Source organism: Protopterus annectens, chromosome 1.part0 (genome assembly GCF_019279795.1).
Source record: "Protopterus annectens isolate FY-2018-M chromosome 1.part0, PAN1.0, whole genome shotgun sequence".
Lineage (NCBI taxonomy): Eukaryota > Metazoa > Chordata > Ceratodontiformes > Protopteridae > Protopterus > Protopterus annectens.
Window position 1 is genome coordinate 158825288 of NC_056725.1, and position 25066 is coordinate 158850353.

At 44.6% G+C, this 25066-nt stretch overlaps 1 protein-coding gene across 1 annotated transcript in view; it reads right to left on the reverse strand.

The window, feature by feature from the left end:
- LOC122787719 (WD repeat-containing protein 62-like) overlaps positions 1 to 25066 on the reverse strand; it is a 1689893-nt gene that overhangs the window by 549366 nt on the left and 1115461 nt on the right. Inside the window, exon 19 of the mRNA XM_044054617.1 lies at positions 22625 to 22686. Within this exon, the coding sequence (XP_043910552.1) occupies positions 22625 to 22686 (62 nt within the window). The remainder of the gene's footprint in view (positions 1 to 22624; positions 22687 to 25066) is intronic.

Below are 25066 nucleotides of genomic sequence, written 5' to 3' on the forward strand. Positions count from 1 at the left end.
CCTCTTTGGTCTACTGGCAATAAATGTTTCTCCCACTGTACTCTAGCTTTATTTCTCAAAAAAGGGCTTAAAGAGGCTTCCAGATCTTTATCTTTTCCTCTCATTCTGTCTTCAGGTTTTATAAAACATGCCTGTTCTGTATATAATGCCAGGGAACTAAAAATATTTTAATGTCCAGTATTTTACTCTTTACCCCTAGACATCAATTTCTGCTGCTTGACTGCTATAATTATTTTCTGTTATGTTTCATTCTATGTCTTTAGTGGCTTGAGATACTTTGTTTTTTAACCAGATTCCAAATTATTTCATTCTCTCATGTCCCCATAAGAAGGATATGTTTGTACTAGATAAGATGGGATATTACTTAGTGCTATCACTTTTTTTTTTAACTTTCATTTTCTTTATATTCAGCTATTCTGTTGTATACCCTTAACACAGTAAAAACGTTGGGTGTGTCTTGATCTGGGGTTGTTTTATATATATATATATATATATATATATATATATATACATATATATATATATACATATATATATCACACATCAACACCTGCAAACAATGCCAATTTCTTTTCTCTGTCACACCAATTATATCAGTGAATTGTCTATTCCCTGCAAATGGCTCTATATAAAGTATGAAAAGGAGAGGGGAGAGCAAGCATCCCTGTCTTACACTCTTCTTCTTACGTCACAGTAAGACGTTGTCCTGTTCAATTCTCAGCTAGAGCATCTTCTGTGTGGAGACATGCGTGAATGGGCGTACCTTCGTTGAAGTTTGTGCGTCAGGGCTGGCAACTCGGCACGTAAAAATCTACTGCCAATAATTAGTGGACCAGAGTTCCGCTGTGGCGACCCCTAACTGGGAAAAGCCGAAAGACACAACAACAACAAAATGTTTGTCTTCCTTCAGTAAAACCACACTGATCTAGATTTACAATCTTAGGCAATTTGTGAGCTAATCTTTTTGCTAATATAGTCAAACTCTTTGAAGTCATGATTCAAAACTGAAATGGACAATAAGAACAGGGCTAGTTGGACCTTTTCATGCTTTAGGAATCCCCATCATTACAGACGATTTCAAAGACTGTGGTATCTTTGCCCCTTCAAAGAAGTTTGCTATAAAGCAAAGCATAGCACAAAATAATAACTTGTGGTCCCCCATCTATCACTGGGGTTTTACCTGATGCTTGACATTTTAACATTTGCATTTCCTCTTGTGATATTCTTCACCATTTCTTTCTTTCTTGTTTGTCCAACTTTTTAAGACTTACTTCTGCCAAAAAAGCCTTCATCGTAGATTTTCTCTTTTTGTCACCTTGATAAAACTGGGCATAATTATTTCTAAATTTCACCAAAACTTTTATATAGCCTGTGATAAACTGAGGGGCTGCCAGCCTAGCAAGATATAATTTTGTAAATAATTCTATGTCACCGTAAATATTAACATGATCCACAGGGTGGTTTCACAAATTTAAGAAAACTCTGTTGTATGCTAAGCTTCAAAAATGTAACCACAGTGCACCCTGCTGGAAGAAAGCTGATAAGTAGAATTTACGACTGTGTGTGATCTCAAGCTAGGAGACAGGATGTCTGGGCCAGGAAATTCTTTCTATTGTCCTAAGACAGGTTTCAAATGTAAAGTATCTTTTATTGCTGTGGCTTCCTGGCAAGTGCAGATCACAAAGAAATGTTAAAGTTTTGAGTCCTGTGAGCCTGGGAAACTTCAGCAGAAATGACAAGAATGATGTAATCGGAAATAACTCAGCAGTAATGTGCATTATCAATTTAAGGACTACTTCAGAAAGAAAGGATGGCATTTTGTACTTGTGTCTGAACCTAAACATATCGGCTCATCAGCACTTGTTTTGCTCTGTAAGTTGGAACTTAGATCTTAGTATTTCTCTTAGAGATCGACAGAAATAGCAAGATTAGTCTAGCTGTTTTCTATATTTATGTCAGACAGTCCTACAATGTTGTTTTAAAGTATTTCCTGTGATTTCTGAACTCTCTAGTGTCACTGTGTTAAAGCAATGAGCATTGTCTTGTGTTTTTATTTATTATTAAAAATTTTAAACCTTTTAACTGAGGCTGATTTGTGCAGAGATATTTAAGCTCTTAGGGAACTTGCATGTATTTGGTGATACTGTATAAGCAACTCCTAAATAGCCTTCTCAGTCACACTTACCGACTGGATAATAATAACATTGCACAGTAGAACTGGACACCCTTTGGTAAGGGCCTTTATAGTAGCTGATAGTAGTGGTTGGTGGCAGTTGGTACTACAGTACAGTCTGGAAAGAAGGGGGCATAGCTATTGAACCTGCACCAACCTTCCCGCAGGAATGCCTGTGTGTTTGTATATAAATCAAATCTCAAAGTGTATGTGTGTCAACTACTTGGGCAGGGACATGAAGCACTGGCTGGACAAAGAGGGTGCTGGAGGTCTTGGCTTGACCACTCGGCTGAGATCTGAACCCTATAGCTGTGCCAGTGGGGAGTCTTTTTGCGGATCTGAAGAGAAATGGAGAAACCAGCCCCAGACTGTGATCTCTGTGTGCTCTTAAGGGAAATTGCACTTTACTGTGTGTGTGTTCTTGTTATCCTCCCAATGTGGACGCTCCTCACTGGTGCTAGTGGTGAGGATTGAGGCTCCTTGATTACTGGGCCAGTGCACGGGCGTCACATAGCCCATTTCCATTTTTCCTGTATACACATTTGCTTAATTTTGTTATAAAATTCTGGACCTTTTGTGATCTTAACCTTTGGGCTAATTATTTAGTATTCTTTGGGTTAATATCAAAGTCGATTTGCTATAGTGCCATTGTCCTGTATTTGTTTAAGTTAGCTAAATGTTCCTCCACCTGGTTTCGTAGCTCTTTTTGAAAAAAACGTTGTTCTAGTTCTAACAGTCTTAAATTTGGGGGTATGATTCAAAACCATTTTAGGAAGAGAGCTATGCATTTCTATTAAACATTTATGTTCCAATGAATACATTTTTTTATTGCTCGAATAATTGGTGTATAATCCAAAACAGTTATAAGGAGAATATTATGCTTTTATACTAAATGTATATGCTCCAATGAAATGTACAATCTATCCGAATGTGCCCAGTTAGTTTATTTCCATTAAAAATATGTGAACTCCCTCAGCCTTATGTGAAATCTACCATTCCAAACAATTGAAAGCATTTTTCTAAATATCTCCCTTGTGATATTTTAAACCTCTTTGGGCCTCCAAAGATACATCCTCCTTATTGTACATCAAATTACAGTTGCATGTATAATTAATATTCTCTCTTGAAAATAATTCTCTCGCTCATAAATTAGCTTAATTCACAGGTTTTTATTTCTGGTAATAGACACATTAGCCAATGTGAATCTTTTTCCCCAGCAGTAGCCTCTTATATATCTCAAGTACATCAGCCTTTTCCTCCTGAAACTGAATGCAACCATTCTTTTGTACATGGACTACTAAAAAGTGCAGTTGTGTACCTACCATAAATGTAGCTGTTCGAGTGTATTCACTGTTGCAGACATTACATTTGGGTTATCCTGCTGGCAGGCGACCCGCAGTTGGCCCGTGTTCTAAAGTCTTGGTCCGGCGTCGGTTGCTATCGCCTCTTCCGTGATGTCAGTGCACCAGGGGTATAAAAGCTGCAACCAACGCCATTTCCTTCAGTTTTTCTTGCCCCAGATGTCAGGTACCCCCAGATAGGAAGGCTGAAAAGATATAAATATGCCAAACAACCATGTATATAGTACTATAAACATTTCCTTCATCTACAAGCAAATACACCATATAGGTTGTATAGAGTTGAGAAGTACAGAACAGTCCCAGCAAAGAGGGGGATGGTGGGTGGGTAACCTGGACTGCAACAGGAGCAGAGCAGTTTTCCATGACAAGAATTTAATATCAGCTCTGCTGGCAGGTTCAAATGGAGGCAGTGTTAGTTTTTTTAAAACAAAATTGAGGTCCCAAGTAGGTACTGGTGCTCTTCTAGGGGTCTTATATTATTTGCCCCTCTGAGGTACTGTCGTAGTAGAGGATGTGAAAAAATAGGAGGATCCGCATTGTAATGAGCTAAAATGGCAGAGGCATGGATTTTAATAGATGGAAAAGATAGGCCTTTATCCAACATCTCAGTCAAGTATTGCAAAATCTGAGGTATATTAGGGACCAGTGGGTCGAGTCCTTGTGCCTGGTTCCAAGCACAGAATCTTTTCCATTTTTCTGCATAAGATTTCCTAGTGCTGGGCCTCCTGTCTTCCAAAATTACATTCATAACAGCTTTAGAGATAGGTGCAGTCTGAGTGGCTACATTATCCGCCATGCTGCCAGGTTTAAGGTTCTGAGTTGACTGTGCAGAATCTGATTGTTTTGCTGTGTCAGAAGATGAGGGATTTGAGGTAGAGTCCAAGGTGGGCCTTGGGACAAAGTCTTTAGGATTGGGTACCAGTGCTGGCGTGTCCAGTCTGGCACAATCAGGATAATTTTTGGCCTCTCTTGTCTGACTTTTAGAAGCACCTTGGTGAGAAGAGGCATCGGAGGGAAGGCATAGACTGTCAGGTTTTTCCAGCTGAATGATAGAGCATCTACTTTCCATGCATGAAAGTGATAAGTCCTTGTGCAAAATTTCTGTATTTGGCAATTGTGAGGGAAGGCAAAAAGATCTAAGTCTGGGCGTCCCCACTCCCTTGTTATCATGCTGAACACTTGTGGGTTTAGCTTCCATTCGTGAGGATCCATGAGATTTCTGCTTAGTTCGTCTGCCAGTGTATTTTTTGTTCCTGGCAGGAATTGTGCTTGCAGATGTACCTGGTAGGTCAGTACTGTGTTCCACAAAGTCATGGCTTGTCTGCATAGGGGGTAAGAATGCGTGCCCCCTTGCTTGTTTATGTAGCAAATAACTGTGGTATTGTCCGTCTTTATTAACAGTTGTCCTGGATGTATTAGGTCCTTGAAGGCTGTCAGGGCATTCTGTACAGCTAGCATCTCTTTTTGATTGATGCGAAGATGCATTTGTTCCTTGGGCCACGTGCCCTGAATACATTTTCCTGCCATATGTGCTCCCCAGGCATAATCCGATGCATCCATTGTTATTGTCTGCCTGGCTGAAGGTAAGGTGAAAAGCTGTCCCTTGTTGTGGCGACAAGCCTGGGACCACCATCAAAACTCCTGTTGTAGGCAGGGGATTAAGGTTATGATTGTCTCTAGGCTGTGACAATGCTGAGTCCAAACACTTTTTAGATACCATTGTAGTTTCCTCATATGCAGTTTTGCATATGGAATTAGTAGAATGCAGGATGCCATGAAACCCAGGGCCTGCAGAATTTTTCTTGCAGGGAGCTGGGTCTTTGTAGCCATCATTTGAAAGTAATGAGTCAGTTGCCTTTGTTTGTCTGGTGTGAGATAAGCCATCTGGGCAGTTGTATTTAAGCTTGCACCCAGGAATATTATCTCTTGAGAGGGCACTAGTTTTGATTTCTTTTCGTTTACTGTGTACCCTAGGCAAATTAGCAATCTTTTTACAAATGCCAGGTGCTTTAGAAGAATGTCATTGCTCTCTACTTGAATAAGGCAGTCGTCCAAGTAGGGATATATTTGAATTCCTTTTTGCCTGCAGAATGCAATTACTGGTGCCAGGCATTTTTTGAAGACCCTGGGTGTAGTAGATAAGCCAATGGGCAGTGCAGAGAATTGGTAATGCATTGAGCCTGCCATAAATCCGAGGTATCTTCTACACAATTGTTTGACTGGGACATGCAGGTATGCCTCCTTGAGATCCAAAGTAACTAGCCAAGCCTCCTTGCCCAGCATGGGCAGAAGTTGTTGTAGTGTTAACATTTTGAATTTTGGAACATCCAGGAAGGTATTTAGGATTGACAGGTCCAGTATTGGACTCCAGGCTTCGTCTTTTCTGGGTACTAAGAAAAGTCTTGCGTAAAATCCTTGTCCCTGTTCTTCTTGTGGAACTTTTTGAATAGCTCCCATATCCATAAGAGCAGCAATCTGTTTTTGTGTCTCTGCCCATTGGTTTTGTGGCAGGTTTGGCATACCTTTTAGTTGTGGCAGCGTGTGGAAGTGAAACCTGTACCCCTGAGAAACTATATTCAGCACCCATTGGTCTTGGGTGATCATGTGCCAATTTTTTGAGAAAAGTGCTAGCTTTCCCCCTAGGGGTGCTGTCAACTGGTAAGAGCTTGGCATTTGCAGAGGGAAGTCATTGTGACTGTTTCCTATAAAGTTGTGATCCGTCTTCTCCTCCTTTGGGGGCTGAAGCACCCCATTGTTTAGGTCTGTAGGAGCCTTGGGGCTGAGATCTGCCTCTTGGGCATCTGTATCTGCCTCTTTGTGCCCTGTCTGACATTGGGAAGGACCAATTTTTTGAAGGCCAGTTTCTGCTAAATCTAGGTGGTTGAACCTGTAAGAAATCTTTCACCGTTTGCATTGACTTTGCTTTATCCTCCATTTTCTTTAACACCTCTTTTGCCTTAACACTAAACAAATTATCATGCTGTAGTGGAGCATCCAATAATTTTACTTTAACATGGTCAGGTAAATTTTGTTCTTTCAACCAAGCATGTCTTCGAATAACTGAGCCTGTAACTGCGGCTCTACAAGAAGCCTCTAATGAATCAAAACCACATTGCAGAGTATGCTTTCCCACTTGTTCAACTGCATGCAATAAATCCTGCATTTCTTTACTGTCAGGACTTTCTATATTTGTAACCATTTTCTGCTTTAACAATGACATGAGATACTGTTGATATTTAAGCATGTGAATCTGACAGTTTAAAGCTCTTACAGCTAAAGTAGCAGAAGTGTAAACTTTTTTCCCCCCATCTGTCCAGAGCTCTGGGATCCCTGTCTGAGGGGACATGATTTTTGGCAGTGGAAGCTTTAACCCCTTTAGGATCCTGAGAAATTGTTTCTGGGTCTGCAGCGGGGTTTTTGTAAATAAATTTATGAGAGTCTGGGACCCTGTAGTACCTGTCTGGCTTTACTGGTGCAGGGGGTAAAGAATCTGGAGACAGACTGGATTCAGAAAAAACATCATCTACAATATTAAGCACAGGGGGGATTAGCCAGGGCCTGTGCTGAGGCAATAAAAGGAAATCTCTGAGCCTTTTCTTGGATTCTGAGTAATCCTGGCTCTCCCAGTGGAAATGCTCCCTCATGGTGTGCAGGGTTTCCCCAAAAGAATAATCTTCAGGCGGTGAGGCTGAAGGAATGGACTCTTCAGCATCAGAATCCTCATAATATGGGAGAGAACAGCCCTGATCAGAAGAGGAATCAGAGGAAATGGAAACCTGATCAGAGGAATCATAATCAGTCTCTTGCCTAGGCCTTTTGTCAGGAGGGGGATGGGAGCCCCTGATTACAATAATAAGGTCTTCGGCCATTTTAAGCATCTGTTTCTTTGGCATGGATGACTGTTCTGGAGAATGCTGCACTTGTTTTCTTGTCTTTAATGGTGTTTTTGACTTTGCCTTTGCTGCTGTAGTAGCCTTAATTGTAAGCTGTGAAGGTCTAAAGACGCCCTCAGAAGCCGGTGCCTACTCAGCGGCTCCGCACCCATCTTAGGGAATAGTTTCCTTAGGCCCAATACCTAGAGTTTCCACAGGCCTCGGGGCCTCCACGTGGCTGTCGGTTACGGCCTGTGGCTCTGAGGCAGCGGGTGTCAGGGGCTGCGAAAGCGCCTCACTGAGAACTGGCGAACCGGCAACTGGCCTAGAAGAGGCTTCGTCGTCGGTTTTGGACCTCGGATGTCGGTCTTTTTCTTTGTCTTTGCGTTTTTTATACATTCCGGTCGTCGGTTGATCTGACAGCATTATATAATTAAATCTTCGTCCAAAATAATGTAAAGCAAAATCAAACAGACGTTTAACAGTGCTTTTATTGAATCTAGCACAAAAGCGACAACTAGTAATGTCGTGATCAGGGCCTAGGCAAGGAATGCAGTAAGAGTGAAAGTCCTTATGAGGTATTTGCTTCCCACAAGAAATACAATTATTAACTTTTATTGACATCGGTCTGGAGCAAGAAAAAGTTTCCCCGATGGGGTACTTAGCTTTATTGAAGACTTTGGTTCTGAAATTCAATTTTGAAAATCTCAGGAGTCGGCCGACCGGCACTTGCAAACTGCTTTTGCTTCGGGCACCGCACGGCAAGAAAGACTGGAGAAAATGGTGTCGGTTGCAAATTTTATACCCCTGGCGCACTGACGTCAGGGAAGAGGCGACAGCAACCGATGCCGGACCAAGACTTTGGAACTCGGGCCGACTGTGGGTCGCCTGCCAGCAGGATAACCCAAGTGTAATGACTGCAACAGTAAAACACGATGAACATCTGCGTGCTTTCACCCAACTGTTTACCTTTTTATGCTCTATGGAATTCAAATCTGCTTTTTGGAGCATCATCATCTGTACTTTACTAACAATACATGCCATTACTTTTAGTGGTCTAGAGGCAGAGAGGGATAAAGTTCTTTTAAATCCTCAGTTGACCTATGTTTTATTAGCAGCACAGGTGCTAGACAGGCCTCACAGCACCCAGTGTAGGCTCTATAACTGGGGGAGGGGAGTGTGTAAGGCAATATAAAGGCTTACTGCAATATGCAACATATTAGCTTGGCTAGATCTGTGACGCATGAACACCGAGCTGCTCAGTCAAGAAGTTGTACAAGCTTTTAAGTGCACATGTAACTTCCAAGAGCAGTGATTATGGAGCTACTAAGGCTGCTGTAAGGGACCAGAAGTTACAGCGTACACTGCAGCAAGCAGCATGATACTGCAGCAGCATCCTTAATTTTCTAACAGGTCCCAGACTTGGGTTGGGTTGCACCTGGGAGGGGATAAAATGGGTCTGTGGACCCAATGAATGAGAAATGGTCAGCTGCAGAGGAGGGGAAAAATATATGCCATTATGTTTCATTTGTTTGTTTTTCTTTTTTAAGCAGCTCATTACATTCCATGACATTATGTTCAACTGAGTTATTCATTTACTTATTCTGATCTTTTCGCTTACCAAGTTCATTTTGTTGATATCGGTTGCGTTTCATCTTAGCTAGCTCATTTTCTTATTCCCTTAGTGTTACTTTCCCAGTCACTATTCAGATTCCAAATGATCCATGAAATGGAGCCTAAGATTATTATTATGACCTCCATGGATTTAGTACACCCAGTCTTTGAAAACTTCCCCATTCTGCAAAACAGGGTAAGAATAAACCTAAACATTCAATAACTACATACGTGTGTGTCTTTCCAGCACATTCTTTCTTCACCAGAAAAATAAGAAGTTATGTACTCACCATAACGTTCCATCTGAGTAGGTGGCTTCATTTGTCTGCAACCTTTGGGTCTTGGATCCGACATCGGATCCGAGCCAGCAACTTATTATACAGCTATGGATCCGAGCTCCTAGCTCCTCCCCTCACCCATAATCCCCTGCCAACCCCAAATGACCTCAGATCAAGTTTGCCCTCCTACAGATACCTGGAAAGGTGTCCTAACAGGAAAAGGCAGGATAATACAAAAGGTACTAACTCTTCTGAAGGCCAGGGGGAAGGAGGGGGGATGGTTGCAGACAAATGAAGCCACCTACTCAGATGGAACGTTATGGTGAGTACATAACTTCTTAATCTGGAGTAGGGACTTCATTTGTCAGCAACCTTTGGGGCAGAGTCCCCAGCTACCTGAATCTTGGGCAGCCATCATGGAAGGATGTTCCGGAGCACTGCGGAGCCAAAGGATGCTCTCCCTCTGGAAATGATGTCCAGTTTGTAGTGGTTGATAAAGGTGTGAGATGAGGCCCAAGTGGCTGCCGAGCAAATATCATCCAAGGGAACTCTAGATTTAAAGGCAGCAGAAGTAGAGATGGAGCGAGTGGAATGTGCATGGACTCCCTGAGGTGCGGGCCTCCCAGAAGCTTCATAAGCTAGAAGAATACATTGGGAAATCCAGCGTGACAAAGATTCCTTCGAGACGGCTTTACCCAAACTGAATTTGGCAAAGGAGATGAACAGCTGATCGGATTGTCTGTGACCAGCAGTCCTATGAATATAGAAACACAGCTGCCCGTCCACGTCTAAAGAATGCAGCTTGTACTCTCCTTTATTTTGATATTTAGGGAAGAAAACTGGTAGGTTGATGGACTGATTGATATTGGGTTCTGAGGCCACCTTGGGGAGGAAGGAGGGATTGGTCCTGAGGTACACTCCATCCTGATGAGAAACCAAGTAAGGGGGTTTCACGGAAAGGGCTTGAAGTTCCGAAACTCTCTTCGCTGAAATGATGGCTATCAGGAATGCTGTTTTCCAGGACAGATATTTAAGTTCGGCCGAGGCAGCTGGTTCAAAGGGGAAAGCAGTCAAGGCTTGAAGGACTAGTGATAGGTCCCAAGGGGGTACGGCTTCTTTGATAGGGGGCTTGAGCAGAAAAGTACCCTTGAGGAAGGGTTTGCATAGTTTAGCTGACATCAAAGGACCTGTCTCATGTCCCACATGGTAATGGGAGATTGCTGCCAATTGTACCTTGACTGTCGAACAACTGGCTCCTTGCTGAAAGAGTCCGGTGAGGAAGTCCAACACGGACGTTAAAGGGGCAGTGAAGGGGTCCAAATTATGATGTTCCGCCCAGACGGAAAAGCGCTTCCATTTAATGCGGTAAACTTTCCTGGTGGAAGGTTTGTGCGCTGCCACCAAGATGGCTTTGACTGGTGAAGAGATACCGGGAGTCCTGATTAAGAGTGGAACTGGTGCAGCCAAGCTGCCAGCTTCAGGATGTCCAGATTAGAGGTCGGTAAGCCTGATGGATGGGGTATTAGATCCGGGCTGGGATCCAGAATCCAGGGAGGATTCACCAAGTGAGATCACAGGTAAGGGAACCAAGTTTGCCGAGGCCAAAATGGGGCAATGAGGATCATTCTGCTCCCCAATCGTGAGGCTTTCTGTAAGAGCTTTAGCATCAGGGGTAGAGGAGGATAGGCATAAAGTAGACCGGGCAGCCAAGCATGCACCAGAGTGTCTCTCGGGGCTTCCCCTGGTGGGGGAATCAGAGCGAAGAAGCTGTCGCATTTCGTATTTGAGGGAGAGGCAAAGAGATCGCAGCAGGGTTGCCCCATTTTGCAAATATCCGCTTCGCTACTTGGAAGTTGAGAGACCACTCGTAAGGGGAAAGAATGGTGCTGCTGAGTTTGTCCGCCAGAATGTTGGTCCGTCCCGGAATGTGCGTTGCGATCAGAAAGCGGTTGGTGGAGATCGCCCATTCCCACACCCTCATGGCCTCTCGGCAGAGAGGGTAGGACCTGGTTCCCCCCTGTTTGTTGATGTACCAAACAACTGACATGTTGTCCGTCTGTATCGCAATAGTTCCTACGGGGAGAAGGTTCTGAAGTGCTTGCAACGCTAATAGCACCGCCCTCATCTCCAGAACAGTGATATGCAGGGAGGTCTCTGTGTCGTTCCACGTGCCTTGGACTGTTCTGCCTGAGCAATGCCCCCCGCACCCGAGGCGAGAGGCGTCCGTGGTCACCGTGGCGAGAGGGGGAGGAGTGCAGAAGGGCTGGCCTATATGGAGGTCTGGAGACTGGAGCCACCATAACAGGGCCCTCCTGCAAGCCTTGCTGATTGAGATAGGGTGGCAGAGAGGAAGAAATTTGAAGGACCATTGCACTTGGAAGGTCCACTGAAGTACCCTCATATTTAGGCGAGCACATGGAAGAAGCGCTATTGCCGCCGCCATGGAGCCCAGCGCCCTCAGGACCAATTCCGCCGGTGGAGCTTCTGATTGGGGGATGGCCCGCACATGAAGACTCAGATTCTGTAGTCGCTCCGAAGTCAGGTAGGCTTGCAGACTTCTGGTATCCAATCTGGCCCCTATGAACTCTATTACTTGTGTCGGAGCAAGGGTGGATTTGTCCGTACTGATTGTGATGCCTAACTGGGGGGCTAGGCGGAGAAAATTGTCTCTGGCTGAGCAGAGAAGATGCCTTGTTGGGGCGGTCAGGAGCCAGTCGTCCAGGTACGGGAAGACCTGCATTCCCTGGAGTCTCAGGTGGGCCGCTGTCACTGCTAAAACTTTGGTGAACACCCTGGGGGCTGTGGTGAGGCCAAAGGGAAGGACCCTGAACTAATAGTGGCTGGCTCCCAGACGGAAGCGGAGAAACCTCCTGGATCGTCTGTCCATTAGAATGTGGTAGTACGCATCCTTGAGGTCTATTGAGCACATCCAGTCATTTTCCCGCAAGAGGGGGAGAATGGATTGAAGAGTGACCATTCGGAATTTTTCCTTGGTTACCGACAAGTTCAAGAGGGAAAGGTCTAGGATTGGTTTCAAGTCCCCCATCTTTTTTGGCACCAGAAAGAACCTGGAGTAAAACCCTACTCCGAGCTGGTCTGGGGGGACGGGCTGGATGGCTCTTTTTCTTAGCAGCTGCTGGATTTCTGCGGCTGCAGCCTCCCTCTTATCGGGTGGTACATCAGGGAGGTTCCTGAGTCTGGGGACAGTAACCTCTGGATATGATCCGAAGCTCCTAGCTCCTCACCCATAATCCCTTGTCAACCCCAAATGACCTCAGATCAAGTTTGCCCTCCTACAGATACCTGGAAAGGTGTCCTAACAGGAAAAGGCAGGATAATACAAAAGGTACTAACTCTTCTGAAGGCCAGGGGGAAGGAGGGGGGATGGTTGCAGACAAATGAAGTCACCTACTCAGATGGAACGTTATGGTCTGATGTGATGGACTCCCATGCCGCCAGATGCTTCGAGAAGCACCCACCGACTGCCTCCAGAGTGGAGTAGTCGGGCAACCCTTCAGGGCTGTTGCGTGGGCCGATCAGAGAAAGATTCTCTGGACCCAAAGTTTTTCGGGGCCCCTCTGCCTCTAGGGCGGCATCCTCCCTGTCCTCCTCTGCCATGGAAGGACTGGTTGTCCGGAGCAGGTTGGGAATGTTGCAATTTCCGGAGCCACATCTTCTGTCCCTTTTGGTTCTTCGAGAAGGACCTCTGGGGAGCAGAGAAGCAGACTCCGACGGCAGACGTCTTCCCATCCTTCTTGCTCTGGACAAGTGTCTCGCGAGCGGTCTTGCAGAACAAGGCAGAACCATCAAAGGGGGCGTTCGCAAAGGATGCCTTAAAGGGCTCCGCGAAGTCACAATGTCGGAGCCAGGCCTGACGTCTCATAACTAGGCCCGCTCCGCTAGCTCTAGCGGCTCCCTCAGTGGCGTGGGACAACAGCCGCATAGAGGTATTGGAAATAGATCTTAGAGTGGCCATACAAGTGGAGTACAACTGCTTGTCCTCCATCGACATGGACTCTGGGGGGGAAGCAGCGTATTCTTTAATAAGATCCCGCTGCATCCTGATGACATGTGCCATGTAGTTCAGAGACCTTACTGAGAAGGTCGCTGAACTAAATACCTGCTTCCCAAGGTGATCCATCGAGCGGGACTCCTTGCTCGGTGGATGGACCGAGGGGTTCTCCTGAGCTAGTTCCCTCTTAGTAGCTGCCGCCATCAACATGGCATCTACGGGGGAACCCTTGCTCCAGTGGGACCGGTCCGCGGGGGGGGGGGCTCAAAATCCTATCCGGGCATTTAGGGACTGTCTCCACAGTGTCCGGCTCCTTCCACGCCCTGGTGGTGATAAGGTCCACCAGGGGGTCGGCCGGAGGGGACACCCAAGAGGTAGACGGGCCTGCTTCAAATGCCTCCAGGAACACGTACTCGTCGGAGGAAACCATGGGGGCAGACCACCACCCCCCTGATCCTGAGCATTTCCATGATGTCTCCAAAGGAGACATCCTCAGGGGGTGACCTTGGGGAGCCTTCCCCTTCATCCAAGTCCGTCTCCTCTGTTAAGGACTCGGGGGAGTCCACGTGCCTCCTCTTACACGTGCTTGCAAGGCACTTCCTCGGGGGGGCTGTCCGAGGTGGTCTCACCAGCAATATCCTGTTCCAATTAAACAACCTGGGACATCGAAGCAGGCTGTCCCTGTGGCCGGGTGACGGAAGCCTGACCCAGCAGAGAGGGAGTGCAGGGTGGAGCCGAGACAAGGGCCGGGGGTCCGGATGCTCTCGACAGAGCCCTCTCCACTGCATCGAAGGCCAAGGGGGAGCCGCTCTCCCTGGGCTCCGAAAGCCGACTCCCACTCGGATCCGATGTAGGGATCGGAACCAGCGCCGAGACCGTCGGCTCCGAGGGACCAGTGTGCTCTGACCTGGATGGAGCCAAAGGTACACTGAATCCCTTGGATCCGAAGGTTGCCCCACGGCTCCGAGAGGTTGGATCCGACGATGGAACCGACAGACTCAAGGGCAGGGTCGGATCCAAAGTACCCAGTACTGTTGGCACCGACCCACCCCCGGCTCCGATGCTGCCTGGCTCCAAGCACTCTGAACCCGGGAAGCAGGTCGGAGAGGGAGCTATAAGAACAAAGAAAGGTGTCGAGCTCCCACCCGAAGGGGGGGGAGGCAAGAGCACTCCCATCTGCAGCTGGTCCTGGATGAACCTTCTCATCATCCGGTCCAAGTCTGCATCAGACAGGCTGTAGGTGGATCTTGAAGAGGCCAACGAGGCAGGCCTGGAATGCCGCCTCGATGACCTCGACGGAGATCGGGTCTCCTCCTCCGCGGGTCCCGGGGAGAAGCAAGGGGATCGGAGCCGAGGAGGAGGAGACCTGGAAGCTGTGGAGGGAGAAGCCCGCTTAGCTGGGGGGACTGAAGCGGAGGCCTCGGCCCGCCGCTTGTGGTGCTTCTCCCTCCGTTTCTCCCTCCTGGCCTCCCTGTCCCCTGGCTCTTTAGTAGAAGTTTGAATCCCGGCCGGGGGAAGGGGGGCAGGAGTGGCCACCACCACGGGCTGAGGAGGTGCCACTGGAGTAGCGGAGGCTGAAGCCGAATCCGGGGGCAGAAGTCCTGCCAGGATCAGCTTCGACCTCCGCTCTTTCAGTGCCCTGGGGTTGAACGCTGCACAAATGGTACAGCCCGAGGACAGATGTTCAACCCCAAGGCACCGAACACACCGAGTGTGGCCATCTGCCGGAGAAAGCTTATGGCCACACTCGGTGCACTTAGAAAAAATAGGTTTTGGGGCCTCTGACATACCCAAAACTAAATAAAAGCTACACAAAACACACTAGGCCCCAAACGCAAGCGCACACAGGCACACACTAACGACCAGCGAGGGGAGGGTAAACACTAAAATTTAAAAATTAACTGAATAAAGGGAAACCTAACACACACACACACACTGATTAAACTACTGAAAAAGTAGGCTGATTAGACAAAAGAGTCACTTATCTGAAAATATTGCCAGGAGCTCGAAATCCAGCTGACACACTTAAGAGCGGCAAACTAGATCTGAGGTCATTTGGGGTTGGCAGGGGATTATGGGTGAGGGGAGGAGCTAGGAGCTCGGATCCATAGCTGTATAATAAGTTGCTGGCTCGGATCCGATGTCGGATCCAAGACCCAAAGGTTGCTGACAAATGAAGTCCCTACTCCAGATTCACTATTAATAGGCAGTCCTGCATACTTCTCACATTACACTCCATTCCTAAATAGAATTACAGTTCCTCCATTTATCACTAAAACCTTTTTATTTTTTTTTTGTTATACTCCCAAAATCTTTAGACTTTCAATGCCTCACCCCTGACCAGAGAAGTTCTTAATATTTAAGCAGAGTGAGGGAGCTTCCTCTTGCTCCACTTCTTCAAACGCAGATTTTACAGACATTAATAGAACTTTCTTACAATATTCAACAGCTGTTAGTGTGGGGACAGCACTGCTTCTCTGACAAACTTGTAAATTAACATATTAGCCTCTCCAGTAAGTATTTTCAGCCAGTACACACACCTGATGCATAAACCTCAAATGGGTGGTCTCTTTAAGGCAGGTATCTCAGTTAACACATCCATGAATTACAAGGTCAAAGTACTCAGATGTTTAGGTTACAGCAAAGCCCTACAGAGTTCTCAAAGCACCATAAACCAGGCCTCTAAGCCTTTCTGAGTAACCACTAATGAGAACTTGGCGTTTTCTTGTGTTTTTCACCTACTAGCCAAGCTCCAGCCCTCCCATTGACAGTTACTGCAGACTGTATTTATAAAGTGCAGTTTTGTACCTACCATAAATGTAGATGTTCGAGTGTATATACTGCTGCAGTCATCACACTTGGGTTATCCTGCCGTCAGGCGGTCCCGCAGTCGGCCGAATCCCAAAGTCTTGGTCCGGCATCGGTTGTCGTTGCTTCTTCCCTGACGTCAGTGCGACAGGGGGATAAAAGAGGCAGCCAACGCCATTTTCTTCAGTTTTTCTTGCCCCAGATGTAAGGTGCCCCAACTAGGAAGGCAATACAAATAACTATGCAGAAATACCTTAGTAGATAAACAATAGTATTAGCTGTTAGCAAATACACCATATAGGCATGCATCCAAAAGATTGATGTACATGGAGTTATAACTAACACTCTGGTATGTAGAGGGGATGGTGGGAGGGTAACCTGAACTGCAGCAGTATATACACTCGAACATCTATATTTATGGTAGGTACAAAACTGTACTATGTTCATCGTGTTATACTGCTGCAGTCATCACACTTGGGTTGAATCCCAAAGCTATGGATGGGTGGCTGGCACTAAACTGGGTTAGGTGAAACTAGGATGCCCTGCAGAACTACAGTGGCAAAGCCAGCTCTGGTTTTTGAGTATAATGGAAGGTGGTAGTGCTTGGTAAAGGTGTGCACTGAACTCCAAGTAGCTGCCTCCAGAATGTCCTTGGTTGGAACCCCCCTGAGAAAGGCTGCTGAGGTTGCTGTAGCCCTGGTAGAATGGGACCTAATATTAAGAGGCACTGCTTTCCCATGGTGCGAGTAGCAAAAGCAGATACAATGTGCTATCCATTTAGAGATGGTCTGTTTTCAAATAGTCTTTCCTTGTGAACCTGCAGCATAGGATACAAAGAGTTGGTCAGTTTTTCTGAAGGTCTTTGTCTTATCCAAATAGTAACGTAGCTGTCTATGAATGTCCAAAGAGTGAAGGAGTCTTTCTCCTTTATTCTGGGGGTTTGGATAAAAGGTGGGTAAATGAATGGTCTGATTCAAAGCCACACTGGATACTACCTTTGGCATAAAGGTAGGGTTAGTTTGTAAAGAGACTGTCCTGATGGAAAATGATGAAAGGTTCCACTGCCATAAGTGCCTGTAGTTCTGAGACCCTGCGTGCTGAGGTGATAGCCAGCAATAGAGCTGTTTTCCATGACAAGTATTGTAGTTCTGCTGAGAAGGCTGGTTCGAAAGGAGGCAGTGTTAATTTTTCTAAAACGAAGTTGAGGTCCCAAGCTGGCATTGGGGGTTTTCTGGGGGGGGGCTTATATTCTTAGCCCCTCTGAGAAACTGCCTTAGTAAAGGGTGTGAGAATATGGGAGGATCCGTATTATATTGAACTGAAATGGCTGAAGCATGGATCTTAATGGATGAGAAAGAAAGGCCTTTGTCTAGCATCTCAGTTAATTATTGCAGTATTTGAGGAATGTTTGGTATCCAAGGATTTTGGCCTTTAGCCTGGTTCCATGCACAAAATCTTTTCCATTTGTCTGAGTAAGTTTTTCTGGTGCTGGGCCTCCTGGCCTCCAAAATGACATTCAGGACATCCTTTGAGAGAAGTGTTGATTGATAATTCAAGGCATTCTCCATGCAGCTAAATTTAAAGTCTGAGCTGACTGTGAAGGATCTGAGAGTTTTGCTGAGTCAACAGAAGTGGGAATTGAGGTAAGATCCATGGAGGGCTGTGAGTCAAGGTCCTTAGTAATAGGTACCAGTGCTAACGTGGCCAGTCCGGAGCAATGAGGATCATTTGAGGTCTCTCTGATCTGACTTTCAGTAATACCTTGGTCAAGAGAGGTAGTGGTGGGAAGGCATAGACTGTCAATGCAGTCCAACTGAATGATAGGGCGTCCACTTTCCAGGCTAGAGAATGATAAGTCCTTGTGCAAAATTTCTGTAGTTGGCAATTGCTGGGGGAGGCAAATAGATCTATGTCTGGGCGTCCCCACCTTTGAGTTATCATTGAAAATACTTGTGGGTGTAGTCTTCACTCGTGAGGATCTGCCAAATTTCTGCTTAATTCGTCTGCCAACATGTTTTCCTTTCCTGGCAGGAATTGTGCTTGCAGTTGTACTTGGAAAGTCAATGCTGTGTTCCACAAGGTCATTGCCTGTCTGCATAAAGGGTAGGAGTGTGTTCCTCCCTGTTTGTTTATGTACCACATAACTGTGGTGTTGTCTGTCCTTATTAGTAGTTGTCCTGGATGCAAGAGCTCCTTGAAGGCTGTCAGTGCATTTTGTACAGCTAGCATCCAATTTTGGTTGATGTGTAGATGCATTTGTTTTGTGGACCATTTGCCCTGTATGCACTGTCCTGCCATGTGTGCTCCCCAGGCGTAGTCTGAAGAATCTGTTGTCATAGTTTGGTTTGCTGGAGGTAAGACAAAAGGAAGACCCTTGTTTATTTGACATGCTTAAGCCCACCATAGGAACTCTTTTTGAAGGCAGGGAATGAGAGGTATACTTGTTTCGAGGCTGTGCCTGTGTTGAGTCCTTACACTTTTCAGGTACCATTGTAATTTCCTCATATGCAGCTTTGCATGTGGAATTAGTTGAATGCAGGATGCCATGAACCCCAATGCCTGCAGGATTTTCCTTGCAGTGAGCTGGGTAAAAGTTGCCATCTTTTTGAAGTATTGAGTCAGTTGTTTTTGTTTGTCTGGCGTGAGATAAGCCATCTGGGCCATTGTATTTAAGCTGGTGTAACCATCATCCAAAATGTCTAAAACTGGAGGAATTGCAAGGGGTCTATGTTGTGGGAGAAGAAGAAACTCACGGAGTCTTTTCTTCAAGTTAGAGTAATCTTGGCCTTCCCAGTGGAAGTGTTCCCTCATGGTGTGTAAAGTTTTCCCAAAAGAATAGTCTTCAGGGGGGGGGGGGGACAGAGGGAGTGGACTCTTCAGCATCTGAGTCTTCATAAGGAGGGAAGGAATAATCCTGGTCCTCAGAGTTTGCTGAGGAAATGGATGCTTGGTCAGAGGAAAGATAATCTTCCTCCAGTCTAGGCCTTTTGTCAGGAGGGGGTTGTGAACCCCTGATAAGGGTAATTAAATCCTCAGCCATCTTAAGCATCTGTTTTTTAGGCATAGGGGCCTGTGGGGGGGACTGTGGACCCAGTTTCCTAACTTTTAAGGGAGCTTTAAGTTTAGCATAAGACTTAATAGAGATAGTTGTCGGTTTGAAGACACCTTCAGAAACTGAAGGCCTGTCCAAAATCTCCGGATCACCGTCAGGGTTGGTGTCCGAGGGGTGAGATGGAACCGGCTCCTGAGGCCCCGCTGATTCGGTCTGGGAGGCCGTCAGAATTTCTAAATCTGCGGTAGTCAGGGGCTGCGTAGGTGCCTCGCTGAAAACCGGTGAACCGGCGGCAGGCCTTGCTGAGGCCTCGGTATCTGGTCTTGGCCTTGGTTGCCTGTCCTTATCCTTGCGTTTTTTAATCATTGCTGATGTCGGTTGCTCCGACGACATGCTATAATTAAATTTTCTGCCAAAATAATGTTGAGCGAAATCTGCCCGACGCTTGATTGTACGTTTGTTGAACCTAGCACAAAACCGACAACCAGAGACGTCGTGGTCTGGACCTAGGAAAGGAATACAATAAGAATGAAAATCCTTATGAGGTATTTGCTTCCCACAAGAAATGCAATTATTAACTTTGTCTGACATCGGTCTGAGGCAAGAAAAGTTTCCCCAACAGGGTACTTAGCTTTAGAGAAGACTTCGGGCTGAAATTCAATTCGAAAATCTCAGGAGCTAGCTGACCGGCACTTGCGAACTGCTTCTGCTTTGGGCACCGCGCGGCAAGAAAGACGGAAGAAAATGGCGTCGGCTGCCTCTTTTATCCCCCTGTCGCACTGATGTCAGGGAAGAAGCGACGACAACCGACACTGGACCAAGACTTTGGGATTCGGCCGACTGCGGGACCGCCTGATGGCAGGATAACCCAAGTGTGATGACTGCAGCAGTATAACACGATGAACATCTACCTTGTGCAAGATTTTAAAACTGAAAATTCATCCATTACAGGAAACAGAAATGGGAATATGTACACAGAAGCAGTTCTAAATGTTAAGAGACATACTTGCCTCTATAGTTCAAATCCTTTATAGAAAATGATTTTGCTTCTTTTTGCCTTCCCATTTTTAAAAGGGCAGAGAGTGATGCACTAAACCAACCCACTCATGGATGTTAAGCAATATACATTAAAACTAAAGATGTCTAAATAATCCCTGAAGCACAAAAATAAGGGGTTAATCCTTAGACTGAGGCGCAGGAATGATACAAAAAGAATACATAATAATCTATTAGTGATAAGTCATAAGACAAACACATAATTACCGGTTAGTGATAAGTCATACGATTGTTACAATGGCTCTTTACTAATACATCAAATAAAACAGTCACTCCCAGTTTACTCCTCAAATCAGCAGGCATTTTATTTCCTGTAGAACACACCACTCAGCTGGAATGAATCTGTGACCGAAAAAGTAAGGTCTTGTGCCTACTTCTGTCTACCATTTTATTTATTTATTTATTTTAAAACAGAAAACAGGGTAGGGTTTCACTGACTATTTTTTTTAGGCTTTAGAAATCCCAGTTGTCTCACTCTTCCTCATGGTCAGTCCCGGTTATCTGCTATCTTTTATAGGTCTTCCAAAGCGACCTCTGCTATCATACAAGTTTTACTACCATTTGTGAAAACACTGCAGCATTACTGGATACATTATTTACATTTAAATCAGAACTTCCCCTGTTTACAGATTTTTATTGCAAATAGAAACTTCTTTCTTTGTTCTCTGGCTACACCAGAACAATCAACAAACTAGGAGTTATTTTGTTGTCTGGGTTTGACCATTTTGCAAGTACTTCAAACTTTGTTGCATAAGACTGAAATACGACCACTCTCTCTTGCAATCTTTGTTTTGTGCCATAGGCAAATCTATTCTATTGGCCCTCTCCAGTCTTAAGTCCTCTTCTGGTATTGCAGTCCATTCACTAATGCACTTCAGAATGACTCTGCTGCAATATTTCACCTCCAGTTTTTGGGAATGTCAGTAATCCTTAAGCTGCCCCATCAAAGTATGTCCTCAAGTTCAATCAGCTTCACTTTCTTTTCGTCTTGTATTACCTCATGTTCCAGTACCCTTTCCTTCATTTCTGTAGCTTCTTTCTGAAGAGGTGAAATTTTTGATTACACACTTCTATTTCATCTACCTTTCTGTTATCATTCTTTATATATCCATCCAATGTTTTCCTTATTTTAAAGCTTTCTGAATACATTCTATATATTTTTTATCCATGGTGGTCTGCTCCACTTCTCCCAAAGCCTGCTCAGGTAATAGTTGCCCTGATTCCGATGCCATGTGGTCTTCTGTTCCTTTCACCATTTGAGTTGTCTTGTTTTGTATTTTCCTTCATTACTTTTTTCTTTTCTTGCCTAGTACATTATCACACCAGTTTTAAGTGGGGAATATAATCAGGCTTTTAAATTCATTGAGCAATGGATCTAGTTTTAGCTATCTACATGTGCACTACCATATTGGAAATGAACATCATGCTCTTTTACCAAGTAATACAATGACAGTGATGGTCCTGGCTTATTTAGATGCCATATAAATAACTGAAAGGTTTTGCTGTGTTATGGGGATTCTTCCCTGATGCACGTGAAGACTAAGTTCTGAACTCAGTGAGAAGGAGAAAAGAACTGGGGGTGGGTGGGAGTTCAGGGTCTCTATGCACATAACTACATATTAAAAAATATGTGTGTGTGTGTGTGTGTGTGTGTGTGTGTGTGTGTGTGTGTGTGTGTGTGTGTGTGTGTGTGTGTGTGTGTGTGTGAGAGTGTGTGTGTGTGTGTGTGAGAGTGTGTGTGTGTGTGTGTGTGTGTGTGTGTGTGTGTGTGTGTGTGTGTGTGTGTGTGTGTGTGTGTGTGTGTGTGTGTGTGTGTGTGTGTGTGTGTGTGTGTGTGTGTGTGTGTGTGTGTGTGTGTGTGTGTGTGTGTGTGTGTGTGTGTGTGAGTGTGTGTGTGTGTGTGTGTGTTTGTGTGTGTATGTGTGTGTGTGTGTGTGTGTGTGTGTGTGTGTGTGTGTGTGTGTGTGTGTGTGTGTGTGTGTGTGTGTGTGTGTGTGTGTGTGTGTGTGTGTGTGTGTGTGTGTGTGTGTGTGTGTGTGTGTGTGTGTGTGTGTGTGTGTGTGTGTGTGTGTGTGTGTGTGTGTGTGTGTGTGTGTGTGTGTGTGTGTATATATATATATATATATATATATATATATATATATATATATATAAAATTATATTTATATATACATACACACACACACACATGCACACACACATACATGCAAACAGACACACACACAAACATACATATATGTGTGTGTATAGACACAAACACATATCTCACACACAGCCACCCTACATAAAAATGTGTTGAGTTTGTATGAATAATCCTATATATTTTTTTCAATTACTACAAATTTACATTTAACTAATGATGTAGTACATAAAATCTGATCAGTGCCAAACAGCTTACCAGTCTCTTTGCCCATAAAGGTAACTTCCCATTAGTCTGTAGAACCATAGGGTTCATCATATCTGAAAAGCAAACATATGAGATTTATTACATTTCATCACCCTAACAAGAATAATTACAATCTCAGTAAAAGCATAAAATATTTGCTGTTTATTTTGTTTATAAATAATGATAAATGACAATGCACTGCAATCTTCAAAGGAAAAGTAGGGTTGGGCCCAAAGCAGTTCTGAAATCATGTCTTTATATATTCAACTTCTGCCATTTAATAAAATGTTTGAATTGGTAGTGTTATTTGCTTTACTGTAACTTAAAATTAATTGCTGAATAAGGTGTATACTAAAAATAACAAACATGAGTACATCACCATAGCAGATGTTCTTTGAAAGGCCTCTCTGCACTGGATAACATCTGGAATCTCTTTTCTGACAACGTTCTTGGAAATTCTTTACTCTCTCTCTCTCCTGAAATGGCATCCCAGCACCAGATCAGGGGGACATACCTGGCACACCAAAGCCACCAGCTGTGACCTCCAATGAACACAAGTGTGACACATATGAAAGAAAAAAAATGCACAAGGCTATAAACACAAACTTACAGAAGAACTCACCTGTCATGGATGGAGCTGCTACCAGCTGGAGGAAAGTAAGATGCAAGTACTTAATTGCACAGGGTTAAATCAAACAAAGGAATATAGTAAAGTACTTCATTACTCAATACCAGACTCTGAGGGGCATTCAGCATATTCACTGTGAATTCCAAGCAGAACATACAACCTCCAAAAAGTAGAGGAGGAATCTGAGAGGTCAAAGCTAAAGGTGATTCAGAAGGCCAAATCCAAAGGTGCTGAGTTGCCAGGGGATTTTTGACTGATAAAGCGGATATAAAAAAATAAAGTAATACTTAAAAGTAGGCAAGGGTCAGCTGGCAGCAGGTAAATATCTGCAGCAAACACATTCTCAAAACAAGCATTTAGAAACAGTAATCCACCTTCTTGAATGCTAATTTGTCTGCACTGGCTAGAAGTCAATTGGCAGAAATCTGGCAATATATAAGGCATTTGGCAATCCATTTGAGAAGTCTCTATTCTTTAACTGCTAAACCCGCCTTGGATCAACAGGAAAAATGATGCACTGTCTTGATCTCATAAACCCTTCCAAGGAAGGAGCTCAGCTAAAGGTACTTAATTCAAGATTTGGAGGATGTGCTGTCTCTTGGATTCTGCCATGAGAAAAAATGGATATAAATAGGTTTAACACCTCCAAAAATATCTGGATTAAAACAAGGGTTTGTCATAAGGATACCCAATACCCCTGAGGAAAACCAAATAAAGTTCTTAACAAATGAGAATTTGGAGCTCATAGACTTGCCTGGTAAAGTGACAGCAAAAAGGAACACGGACTTTGAGGAGATAAACTTCACATTCCTTGTGCCTAGACCGTGAATTTCAGTTATTAGTCGAGTGGCCTTAAAAAGACATGCGTGAATGGGCGTGTCTTCGTTGAAGGTTAGGGGTCGAGCTGGCACCTCAGCACCGTAAAAATCTACTGCCAATCATTAGCGGACTGGAGTTCCGCTGTGGCAACCCCTAATCGGGAAAAGCTGAATGAAGAGGAAGGAAGAAGGTTCTTCACTGGAGTAAGAAGATGGAGCACGGTTTCAGAAACTGATTAACTAACTTGTGCTGTGTTATAATTCTACCACCCAGGGCATCATGGGGCATCAAGCTGATATGAATATTCACCATAACTGTGGAATAACAGAGGCCTAACTCAAAACATGCAAAAGGTTCGGTTAAAGTGACTTGCAAAATCACTTACTGTTGGAGTGGCAGCATAGACACTTCAACAAAATGGAGATTATCCACCTGAGAGTACACATGCAATTGAAGAAGGTTTCTTGGCAACCTCCACTACCGCAGAACCATCTATAAAATGATATACGATTGAATAAAGGGGATTTATTGGAGAAATCAGGTTTTAAGATAAAACCAGTTTCCCAGGTAGCTGGAATGTCTTTTTTTTTTCCTAGTCAGATTCTCCTGAAAACATGACCCTGGACTACCACAAACTAAGCATGCCTCAATTCTCAAAAACCCTTACAACAAGCAAAAGACCAGGGAAATGCAACAAAGGTATAACAATTCCATCCACATGGGAACATATCCACAGCCAATTTTCCTCTCTTTCCTGCTTAAGGGAATAAAACTTGGCAAGAACGCCATTATTCATCATGACAAGTGTAGCCACCTCTATTGTGGTCAGTCCCAGAAGATCCTTTATACAAAGGTGCATTAATAACAGAGTTCCAGGAAATCACATGAATGGAGTTGGCTTCCCTTATATGAGGAAAAATGGAACTTGAAATACTGCGAGAAAGACATCTTGTTCAATGGTCAGCTGGGAGACGTACATCACTTCCAGCAAATTCGCCATCAGATCA